At 43.8% G+C, this 12,601-nt stretch overlaps 1 protein-coding gene across 11 annotated transcripts in view; it reads right to left on the bottom strand.

Moving 5' to 3' along the window:
• Positions 1-277: 277 nt before the first annotated feature.
• ZMIZ1 (zinc finger MIZ-type containing 1) overlaps positions 278-12,601 on the bottom strand; it is a 359,397-nt gene continuing 347,073 nt past the window's right edge. For 10 of the 11 annotated variants that reach the window (XM_080400881.1, XM_080400877.1, XM_080400884.1 and 7 more), the window contains 2 exons: positions 8,419-8,667; positions 278-4,813 (listed from right to left, as the gene is read on the bottom strand). In XM_080400881.1, the coding sequence (XP_080257007.1) occupies positions 4,706-4,813; positions 8,419-8,667 (357 nt within the window). In that variant the 3' untranslated portion in view covers positions 278-4,705. The remainder of the gene's footprint in view (positions 4,814-8,418; positions 8,668-12,601) is intronic. The other variant, XM_080400885.1, reaches the window with a different exon arrangement.

Here is a 12,601-nt window from a genome sequence, read left to right as displayed (position 1 = left end):
CCTGCTCCTCAAAAAGGTACATCCTGCACAACTGACCGCCACGGTAACACAAAGCAGAGAGGGCAAAGGGGGAAGTTGGTCGTTTCAAAAAGAAACTCAGAATTTACAAAGCAGCTGCCAATTAGCCAGACCTTAATTTTGCAAATTTATTTAGGAAAAAAAAAAATTAACATGAGCAAATGAGAATACTTCAGTGTTACAACAGAGTATATAAATGTCTAGCAATAGTCAAATAATTTGATCTTTAAATACAAAATAACCACATGAACACCTAATATACAGGTTTCATCTGAATACATATTTATTAGATAAATATTAGGTTGTCACATCATCTAACTACATACAGTTTTGCAAGACTAAAAATCACAATTATTTTTTCTGACCAGTTTAAAGTATGAAATGATTGCATTGTACTGTACATACAATGTACAAACAAAGACAATGGCCATTTTTGCATGTTACTTCAGATTGTACTTCTTTTTTTTTTTTAATTCTCCTCTGATCGTGATATCAAAAATTGTACAAAGTATGAATTTGGTTACAATTTTTTTTTTTTTTTAATCCCCGTATTTTTCTTCATTATTTCTGTAGCACCCTAAAAATACACAGGTGATAGACTAGTACACGTAAGCTAAATATTACATGTAGCTAAAACAAAACAAAACAAAGGATCAGAGTATATTACAGAAGTGAAAGTGAAACAAATGCTGAGACTCCACAAACGCTAACAAACAGGATTCATTTTCCACATAAGATGGAGCTTCAAGCTTTTTTTTATTTTTTCCTGCGAAATAAAAACAATGCACATTCCAAGGAAAATGAATGCATTTCTGTTAACATGTCTCTATTTGTCATTTACATATGTACAGCTGTCCCTTGAGTCTCCGCTGCAGACATTGGCGTGTATCTGTCAGTCCTATAATAATGTCCTGGCAGCAGAACTGTAGATCTCTGTGGGTTCTTTCCCAGATGAACTTCCATAGGGAAACAATTAAAAAGTAAACAAACAAAAAAAGAAGAATAAAAATACTACTGGAATTTCATATAATAATTAAGCTTTAAAAGAAATTACTGTGATTACCCTATTTGCTAGGTTTTTTTTCCTCTAAACTTTAATACGGCAGTGAACAGATAAAAAAATAACTAAATTTTCATTTAGAAGCTTTTTCATACTGACTCCACTATACAGTACCTGAATTTAGCTGACAGATAACTTTTAAAACTGTCTCGAATGTCCCAACATTTGGGTGATGGGTAAAAATCGTATTTTCTCTCTTATGTTCTGCTTAGAAACCAAATGTTTCTGTAAGCTTAAAAATGTCAACCATCCACTTTAATTCTCTATCACTGTACAAAGCAGATGCAAACACTGCTCCAAACACATCGCTAATAACTACGGGGTTGGTTTTTTTTTCCCTTTATGCTTTCCAACAGGTACTTTTAAATGATGCATTTTAAATACTACCAGTTAGCAAAAGGTCAATCCTTAACATACCTGGTTTAAAATACTAACGTTGTGTTTAAGAGAAAAATCATTTCAGGTGACTAACTTAGCTGCTCAGGAATCAGTGGAGGGTGGAACATCAAACAGAATGAACTGAAAAAAAATCTGAGCAACCAGTTCCAACTAATAGTGAGAAATCTTCTTTATTCCCAAACCTATGGCTTAAGAAACTCCCCATCCCCCCCCACCCCCCCAAGAAAAAACCCCAAACTCTAAAGGGCATAAAGTCTGTTTATCATTAGCCACCCCTGCGAATGACTTCAATACCTATATAAACAATGCAGCAAAAATACAGGGGGAAACTACTACAGTAAAATGGCTACAAAACACATCTGTAACTGAAGAATGGTCTCTCCTAGGAATTGTGTGATAGCAGCACCACACCACAACCATGTTACTATGTATTACACCAAGGTATCTTTAATATTCTGTAGAGATCCTCTACAGGTTGTCAAGCCTACATAAGAAAAAAGACACTTCTAAGCAGAATAAAATATACTGTTTCCCTCCCCCACCCACCGACATCCCTAAGTGTTACTGTGCCCCCGTTTCAGCGACCGGAGCACCAGCAGAGTGATATCAATACGGTACCTCACATGCTTGCTGCTTGCCTCAATGCATCTTTACCTGTTCAGACAGCTGGTCCTAGGTGCTCTGCTCACCCGGGCAAACGAACAAAACCCCTGCCACCCCCAGCCCACAATCACCCACAGTCCATGAACATCGGTCGGTTAGTTGGGTTTGGTTTTTTGCCCTAGGCAATCATGTATTATTATGTTTCCGTGACAGAGCTGGGCCCCGATCGTCCAGGTACTGCCTGATGTATCAATTCATTAGACACATAAACGGATATGAAATTTGGGCTAATTTATCAAAAGAAAATGGGAAGGGGGGGGGGGGGGGGGGGCGGGGGACAGGGACGACCCAACTCCCTTATTCTGTTAAAGAACCCTCAATTTTCATTTTTAAAAAAGGACCCATATTTTTCTTCAGACAAGGTATTTAAAAACACCAGCAAAAGTATAACCAGATCATGAAAATGTTGAATATTATCAAAGACGATACTAAAATATTCACAAAGATATTTACAATAGCAATTCTTAAAATAATTGATTTTGCATAATGAACAGCGCCTTTCTTAAAAAAACCTGAAACAGGAAAAATATAAGTGTGGGACCATCTCTACATAATATGTTTGACAGATTCAATACTCCTACTGGAAAATAAAAGAACTAAACCGCCATTTCCTTTAATATCTACAGCAAGGTGCTGCTGACTAGCATATATATATCATGACGCATGTACAGCAGTAGTGGGAAACATTAACAAAAAGAGCAAAATAAAACAAAAACCGCAAAGAATTTACAAATATGACTTTGGTGAGGAAAACAAATCCAGAGTCGTAAGCACAGAGCATGCCATTTACAGCACTGCAAACTAAACACAGCCGGCTAGGAAGCTACTCTAGTCAAACAAACAGGAACAAACAAAATTTTGCCTGGCACTTCAGTTTAAAAACGTGGCGTGGCGAGCAAACGAAGGGTGTTTGCTTGGATTTGGGATGAGGAAAAGGAGTAGGGTCAGATTTGCTCTAGTAACAAAAAGAAACTAAACCAATAACTGTACAGTGGGCAAAAGCTGAAATGTTGCACCGCAAGGGCAAAGTTGGCACACATGCACTTCTTACACAGCTACTGTACATCATTTATAAGAGAGAGAAAGAGAGAGAGACGAAGAGCACAGAAATGGGCACAGAAGCAATAGGAAGCTCATGCAGGAGCAGCAACCACACGAGAAGCACAGATCACAGAGGCAAGACAGTGATTGTGGCAGCAGGGTCTCTTGAGGGCAGTAGCAATCTACTGACAGTTACTTAATTCTCCCCATGCCCCGTCCTTCAGGAGAAAGAGCTCATCCCAGCAGCCAAAGTTTAAAAAAAGAAACTGAAGGAGGAGAAAAGAAAAAGGCTGAATTATCTGTCACAGTCACAGAAACAGAACGCAAAGCAAAACGAAAATGAAGCTGTAAGATGTCTGTCCAATGTCAATGCCCCTTCTCAAGCCGATTATTAAAAATAATTATGCAGACAGTGACGTTACTCTCCCTCCATCCTGCAATAATTTCCTGGCTGCCTTCAACCCAGCTCGTCTTACTACACGTGGTGCGGTACTGACAGCGATGCAAACGCTCGGGGCACCAAAGGCTGCAAGAAATAATCAGGAACAGTTTGGTTTGCATCCCCCCTCCCTCTCTTCTCCATTCCACATGGCATACATGGCAAAAAGCTCTACTACAGCAATCTCAACAGCTGGATGTTAAAGCAGCCACGAACGGTACTGACTTGAAACCAAAATCACAAAAAAAACCCCTAAACATCACAAACATATTTATTATGCCCCTCCCCCCCCTCCCCGGGTGTTTCCAATCTGTGTGTTTGGCTAGAGGAATCCTCTGCAAAGAGGTGGTGAAGATTCCTGCGCTCGCAGAAATACCAGCACCCACGGCTGCGGCCTGAAGATTCTCAGGACTCCGTCACCGATGTCGCATTAGCTAAGCTGCTGGCTCCCTCTGACAGGCCTGTACGTCTTCCCTACCTTTGCCACTTGACTGCAGGATTTGTGCTTTTTTGAGATTTTACATGTTTTTGTTATTTTTTTGTGTGTGTGGCCAGGACAATCGCTCCAACGCAAACCTGTGGTTGGAGGGGGGTAGAGGGGAGGTGGGGTGGAGGGAGATACAGTTTCAAAAAAATGGAAGAACACGCGTTGGAAGGACACTCTGAGACGGGTCAATTATAGACAGTTCCATTTTGTTGCCTTTTCTTCCCTTGCCAAGATTCGTTTTTGCCAAGATACTTCACACTATGTTTATCACAGAACTCTCTCTCTAGAGGATGAACAACAAATGGGGTTTCCAAGAGCTGCACAACTGTCTGAGCTTCTTTGTCACGTGTAGCACGGCAGACTCGGAGATTACTGCATTTATTTATGGTTTGTTTTTGTTGGTTTTTTTTTCTCCCGTCACTTTCACAGTCTTTGAAGCTGACAAAAGCAGTTCTGAGATGAAGAAAGCAGGGAGTGCACCATTGGATCAAGTTGTGAGTTTTGTTTTCTTCTCTTGTGGAAAAGGAGTGTTAAGATTCCTCGCTGTGCAGCCACACATGTGTGAACAAGTGAAAGGGATGGGAGAATATATATGGTTTCAGTTGTTCTCAAAGAGAGACAGAAGGTCATCATTGCTATTGCTTGGCAAATCAGGCGGATCCAGGTACGAAAGCAGCTCATCAGGATTTGTGAGTTCTGGAAGCAGCTATAAAATATAAAGATAAAAGGAAAATTACAGATAACGGAAACACAACTGAGGAAAAAAAAAAGGGATTAAACACCACGCATTCTTGGAAACTGTCTTTCATGTGCACACATCCAAATAAATCGGAAGGCAGCAGCGACACAAACCTAACACCCTGTGATGATACAGTATCCGCTTGTTTGTGAAAGTGTGTTACGCGGTTTTCACCTGTGAATGACATTACCACCTCAATTTGGGTTTCTCAGTCAACCTCCTCATCAAAAAGTTCATCAATAAACAAAGATTATTTCCTGGCTAGTGATGCTGACAAAAACGTCTCGATAAATGCTTGTTATATACGTGAGTTTCATATAAAACACTGAATAAAAACTTGAAACATGCAGTTTGAGTAATACATGTTTGAGCTTTAAGGTAGGTCAACAAAGGCTGGTCTGACTGACACATGTCGGCATGCACACCGCCTGCAGCCTGCACCCCTATAGAAAGGGGCAGCCCGGTCCTTTCCTCACCCCTCAGCCACCCCCTACGCGCCTCCATGTGCTGATCTAAGCTCTGGGGCAGCGAGCTGGAGCAGGGAACTCGCCCAGGGTTAAAACTAGCCCAGAAAGAAAAAAGACAGAAAAAAAAAAGAGGAGCAAACCACATGAGGAGTACGGGAGGGGAACGGCAAGGCAGCTGGCTCAGTCCTTTTCACTTCTGTGGCAGTGAGTTTACAGCGGCTGGCAGTGCTTCACTGCAGTGCTGCGTGCAATTCCAGACATTTAAAGGGTCAGGGGTATAACACCCTGTCCAACGGAAGATGCACTAATCTACACAGCGGTTTAAGGTATCAAAAGGAATAGTTGTGGGGGCTTTGTTTATATTTTTATGAATACTGCATTTCAAATAGAAAATTTTGTTTTTCCAACCGTCACTCAGATTCTTTTTGGTCTGACAGGTAACAAGCAAATTGTAGCTCCTGGGTTGCATACCAGGCAGCGTTTGCTGCTCTATTCGGCATCTCTCCATACCCTACTCAAAAGTAAGTGTCATATATAAAAAACAGCCAAGCAGAGTTTGTAATAAAGTCCCCTTTGTATTCAGTATTGCGTTAAAGCAAAGACAGAAAAATATGGATTGCTTTAACAAACTTGGTAGTAGGTACGAGAAATTCATTTTAAGTCGCTCTACGTTTTCAAATACTGTAAAACTAAAAGCTTGACTGCATCACATTTAGCATGCAAATATTATATTTATATGCTTCTATTACTCCTGTGCAAATGCAGCTTCATCTTCTAATGTTATATGGGTGAACATATTATTCAATAAGCTAAACGTGAAATGGAGAAAAAAGCTTATTACTTCCTAAGCATCTTGAAAAAAATGCGATGTCAAGTTTATATCAACAGAATCTCCCAGAAGGAACGCTTTTCTTAAAATACCGCCTCCTTTTATTCACGGTAAAAATGCTATTGTCATAGTACTACACTAAAGATATAAGGCTTTTAAACATACTTCACCTGCTATCGTAATTTTTTATGAATAACCTGTACAGAAAGCCCAAAAGACAACTGCGGCCCCACCAAACACGTAGAAAGTAAAAAATGACTGAATTTGTCCTACGATTTTACACCTCAATTCTTAAAAATTCAACATAGCGGCTCTGAGACTCATTCTTGTATACGGGGGATTTTAAAAGCCTTTTTTTTAGACGGGTGAAAGTTTTAAGCAGTATGTTCAGTATCTCTGCAGATGCAGTCTCCTGAGCTTTGAGGGTGACCTGGGCTGGTGTGAAACCCACTGACCTCAGAAAGGACCGGCTGGGCACTGAGGGTGCCGCGCTGCCGCAGGGGCTGAGAGGCGGGAGGGGGCAGAAGCTACAGGAGGGCGCCAGGCTTTGGGGCAGAACTCGGAAAGGTGCACCCAGTGCTCCTGAAGTGCCACTTGAGAAGCCGAACCAGCCATTTGAGTCTTACGCCTCTGCCGAGGTCCCAGTGCGGACCAGCTGTATCTACACGAGGTACATCCTTTAACCCAGGTTAAACCCGGAACTGCAGCACACCAGAGTCCTGAAGAATTAACGTGGCCGTGTCAGACGGGAGCGGACCGAGCTGCCGACGGTACGGTCCCTCTGTTTGCTGCACAGGGCTTCATTCAGCCTGGTGCCCCCACACAGCCGCTCAGAGCCGAACCCATTAAAATACTCCACCTGATCGTGACTGAGCTCACAGCTATTTCAAAGAACTACGCTCCCCACGCTGTACGGCGCTGGCCTTCCCGATGAGCTAAGATGATTTCGGCCTCCCGTTAAGAATGCAGCGTGCCTCCATCAGGGAGGCCCACAGCACTGTGATGAACGCACAGGGGTTTCTACTTTGCTTTTCACTGAGGAATGAGCATCTGACCCATAACAGCATATTTTATGTTTCTTAAATATCTGAAGAAAAAACCCGAGGTTTTTATTTCACCGATTAATATTGCTCATACGGGATCCTTAAGGGTTCAGAACTCTAATTGCCACATGAACTATTGTTCCCAAAGGATGCGCGTGTGACCGACCGTGTTGTGCGAACAGCAGCAGCCTGGTTCAGACTGAAGTTAGTCCTGGGCACTGCTCCTGTAACGGGAGCATCCCCCCCTCCCCCCAACCCCTCCCTCCCCTCTGCAAGGCCACCTGCCAGCACATCGCTCCTGTGTGACAGAGGAGTTAAGTATGCAACAACAGTAAAATACAGATATAAATTCAAGGCACAGAGGCGAACATTTCTCTAAGGAAATTACACTGTGCAGCAGCAGACTTTGGCACAGACAGAAGATACACACAAGGCAACGCATGACTCAAAACGAAAATCCGATCCTAGCGCTAGGGAGTTTGTGTTTCGGAAGGTGGGTGGTTAACCAGAGCGCTACCTTGGGTAATTCAGCTCCGACGCTGCTGAACGGACGGTAAGAGACAGAAGGCTACTTCTGGCCTTGAAACTAGGTTTATCTTAGTTTAGTTGTGCGCTGCCTTCCGCGGTGGCTAAGGAGGCAGAGGACGTCCTTGTTTATTTTCCTACGTGGCGCGCCAGGAGGAAGGACCCGTGCTGCTGAGCTGCCCGCACGAGCGGGTACCAGCCGCCGCGGGCTGTTGGCTGCAGGGAGCAGGGGCAGTGCCACAGCGGGGCCAGCACAGATCCCCCTCCCCCGGCCAGGGCATCTGCGGGGCTCAGCATGCGGCTCAGTCGGCACAGCTCCGCCACGGGCACAGCCACACACAGCCGTCTCCTTCCTCTTGTGCAGGAACTGCGATGGCTCCAGGGGCCAGACGAGCGCTCGAACCCCGTCCAGCGGTGAGGGGGAAGGGAGGAGCTGGCTCCTGAACTGTAGTCTGAAGAAGTGCCGGCCTCGGTGCCCGGCAGAGGTCATGGCTCGCGCACCACGCGGCTGCTCAAACCAGAACCGTGCTCCCAGCAAGCCAGGAGCGCCCTGTCACCTCGGCTGGAGCACCTGCGCCCATGTACCAAAGCATGACAGGATGGCATGTGCTGTGGAAGCGGCTCCCCGTCCCCACCCCCTCCCCGCCCTCCCGCCGCGATGCGAAGCACACGCTATGGCAGGCAGATGATAGTATGACACAGACTTACATCCAGCGAGGGCTCCGGCATGTCAGGTGCTCCCTGTCCACCAGCCTGACCCTCTAAGGCTGAGGAGGGATTAAAGGTCAGGTCACTGTGTGGATGGTTGCTAGAAGCGGCCGGGGGTGGCTGCCGGGACTGCTGGGTAGGAGGCCCGCTGTGATGTAATGGCTGCCCTGACTGGCTGCTGGGGTGAGGGACGTGCAAACCTTGCTGCATGGAAGTATGGGACTGATCAGTGCTGCCGGGATGAGGGATCTGCGGAGGAGGAAAAAAGCAGGAAAAGAAAGTGAGGCCACAAGGTACAGTGCTCGCGGTGCCTGACTGTAACCACATGTTACAAAAAGAAATAACTTAAATAAATTAAAAAAAAAAAAGACACACACAACTAAAAAAACCAAAACCAAACAAAGCCCAAACAAATAAAAAAGAAATAAAAAAGCGCAATCAGAAAAGAAAACTCCATATCCCAATGCCAGAGGAAGTGTTTCAGCTTTTTTGGAGGTTATCTGCAACGGGGCGATTAACACATTGGATTTGTGCTGTTGGTTCGCTTCCTTGTGGTGTGGGAAACTGCACTTGAAGATGCAAAATAACGAACCCCGAAGAGAAGGTAAGGAGGCTTATGGGTGCCCACTCAGCATTTGCAAGGCAGATGCTTTTGCCCTAAAATATTCCATGAGTGAACAAAGAATTAGTTGAACAATGAACCCTACGCCAGGAAACCAAGATCTCTACAGCAGGAAACTGATATCCCCATGCCAGGAAACTGATTAACTGAGAAAATGCATCATTTCTGTTCAGCTCCCTTACAGGGTTGCTTCCTGACACCGCTGCCTATTCGTGGTTCAGCTCATTACAAACATCTTGCAAACACCAGTCCTTCCCCGCTCCTCTCCTCCTCTTCCTCTCAGAAGGTAACAATCCTTCTAAGGGCTGGAGATTTTGCTTGCTGGTATTCACGGGTTCTGACAGGTGGCAAAACCCCAGGTCGGCTCAGTGAGCAAGCTCCCCACCCATCAGCAGAGGTGCCGCAGGTGGCTGCACACCTGCTGACTGCAAAGTACAATGCGTTAGCTTAAACTGAGCTAATCATCGCACTTCTATTTTGTACTCATGCCGTAGGTAAGTTCTCTAGCAAAAGTTTAGTATTTTTAATATTTTTCCATGGGGAATAAACTACCAAACCACATGCATCTTCCAAACGCTGTTACGGAAAAACATCTTTCTCACATGACAAGAGAAGCAACAAAACCGCACAAGCCCAATTCTTCCTTCTGCTGCATGTCACATTTGACGCTAGTGGATTCTTTGGGGCTTGACCTTGGTGCCATGAGAAAGAAGTGTCTGAATGCTTCAGAATCAGATGTCTCATGTTAATTGGGCATATGGAGAAGCAAAAAATGTAAACATTTTTTGAGGAATGCTACATATTGCCACAAAGTGGAGCTGAAATAAAAGAACAGATACATACAACAACAGCATGAAATTCATCCAGCCAAGCCAACAGAAACCAGCAAAATGCTATGTCAGCATCGACCCTTTTGTACCACAGCAAACTGCAAGGTTATTTTAACCTTGGTCTTCAGTTTTGGAAAGCAAAACGGAGGTTATTACAAAACTTAAGTAAAATTTTCCCACGAAATTAAAAAAGACTACAGAAACAAGCATTTAAAAGAATACATTTCACCACTCAATGAAAACTGGAATCTGAATAGTGATCCATTGGGACAGTCACGCTCAGCTACAGAGAGGTCCTTCTCAATTCTTTGGTAGTATGATGGTTGGTGGAAACGAGCAGGATTCTATCTGCAGCATCACGTTTGAGCCTCTTTCCCATATAAGAGTTTAAATTAACTGTTAAGAAGTACTGATACACACTCTTCTCTCCGTTAGGGTCACAGTTTGACTACTTGAAAAGTATTCTGCAACCTTACTGTTGTTACCTTAGGGGTAAGCTTGCACAAAATCTGCCCACAGACCACTGCTTAATGTAAATCCATCTGCAGCCTAAACACTCTGCAAAAGTTCAAGTGAAAGCAGATGTCTATCCAAATAGTACCGTCATGTGCAACACAAAGTGTGGGAATTGTGGAAATTAAGAAAGCTTAATAACAACAAAAAGTAAAAAGCAATTTAAGACAGTGTTGCTAAAATGGGAAAGCAGTTTCCAGGAAAAAACAAAACAATTATCTTGAACAGTCTCCTAAATGTATCCCTGAATGCACAAAGCAAGAGTTATACTGGCATGTTTATATCAATAATAATTCAAACCGAGAGGCACTCATATGGTCTTAGATGTATTTCAAAACAAACAAGCAGGTTAGAAATTCTACACGATGTTTAATACAGGCAAGCATTATATATATGTGCGTATATATATATAAAAACTGTTTAGTTGATAAGGCAGTTATCTTGGGCTCTGAGATAACTGTTGGATAGGGAGTAATTGTTCGCTGTGAGACTGAGGGCCACCATAATCTTAAACGGCCATCGCAGGTGCAAAATCCATCTGACTTTGGCCACAGACTCCACCAGCCTACCTGTGAGAAAGCAAAATGCTCAGGACTTCAACACTTTTCTATTTGCATTCAGCTAACTATTGATAAGTTTGCCGTGGTGCAAAACCATTCTAAGCAAGACACTTTGTGTACGTTCAGCTCGTGTCTGCAGCTCCCATCATTCTATTTTAAAAACACTAACCCACACTACGAACACAGAGTCTAGCGAAGCTGCCTTTGCTTACATAGCAAGGTAAATCCAGAGTTGTTTTTAGCCGCATAAGCTTTGGCACTCTTAAAACATTTACAATCTATAAAAAAAGAGCTTATAGCAGACAACTACATCTTCAGCTTGACAGCACAAACCACAACTCTTTACGAGCCCAACAGTGACCTCTAGGAGAGCCGAGATGTACAGCTGTAGAGCAACGGGACCTGCCAGCTGCAGAACAATATTCTTTTCATCTCAGGAGAAAATTGATAGTGAAAAAAGGATCAGCAGGTTAAGGTGATGGCTTATATCTCTCTCCATTACTGGGGTCATAGTTTTACCAGCTCTTGCTGGGTTAGCTGTCAGAACCACTGAAAGACGCCAGCCTGCCCTGCTGCTCTTCTCGGCCACTTTTCCCATCCACGCCTTTGCCATCGGCTGCATCCTTGCAGACGTGCAGTAAACTCAACTAGGGAACTGACACACATCAAAGCTAAACTTCTCCCCCCGCCCATCAGTTTTCAGTCACATCAGCAACTGGATCCAGACCACTTCACGGCTGCAATAGCACCTGTGCTGGTGTGAGAGAGAGGGGAAGTGAAATTAGAAAGAACAGAGAAAACTTCTGACTGTGGCACCAGCTCGTATCACCTCACTGTGCATACGGAACTGCGGCACAACGATCCATCGCTCAGTCACGCACCACTCCTTACACCACCTGCAGTAAGCACTAAGCTAGAGCTAACTCTGAATTCACCTTTGTCTAAAACTTGGTTACAATTTCTGAAAACATACATGATTTGACTTGCAGCAGTTATTTTGTAGCAATCTTGCACTGATATAGAAACATCTGCTCTAAAGCTTTCACAACACTTTACATCCGAGAAGATGTGCCACCTCTAGTTGTGTTTCAGGTCTTGATCGCTTTTTCTTCCACAGGAACGGAACAGCAGTGTTGAGAGAAGGTAGTTCTGATGATCCAGCCCTGGTTACCCAGCCCCACCTACACTGGGCAAACACATCTGCATCTCCTGCAGTGACCTATAGAGTATGTCTGGAGGGATCAGCTTTCTCTGCCTACCAGTGTAAAAGGGCTGGCACACAAATCTTCGTAATAAGAAAATCAGGAACTTCCTCAGCAGTGTTCAGCTCCAGTTAGAGACAGACCCCGCGTCTAAAAGGACCGAACATCTGATCTTGACTCACCTTGTAAACATGAAACAGTCAAAGTGAATAGCTGATGAAAACAAAATGCACCTTAAGTGTGTGAAAAGGAAAGACAGAAAGCCAGACAAGAGCACAGGCAACATCTTAAAACCTTAGTTCAATTACGCAATGTGATTTATAGTTATTTTCGTACAGAGAAGTCTGTCCAAAGACATTCAGCTACACAATTTAGAAATGTGCTAATGGCATGCATTTCTCTAAAAGCAGTAATTTTAAAGCTGCCTTTCCTGCGTGTCTGCTACAGACAAATAGT

Source organism: Falco punctatus (assembly GCF_963210335.1).
Source record: "Falco punctatus genome assembly, chromosome: 9".
In the NCBI taxonomy this organism is placed as follows: Eukaryota; Metazoa; Chordata; class Aves; order Falconiformes; family Falconidae; genus Falco; species Falco punctatus.
This window is presented reverse-complemented; position numbering and strand designations above follow the sequence as displayed.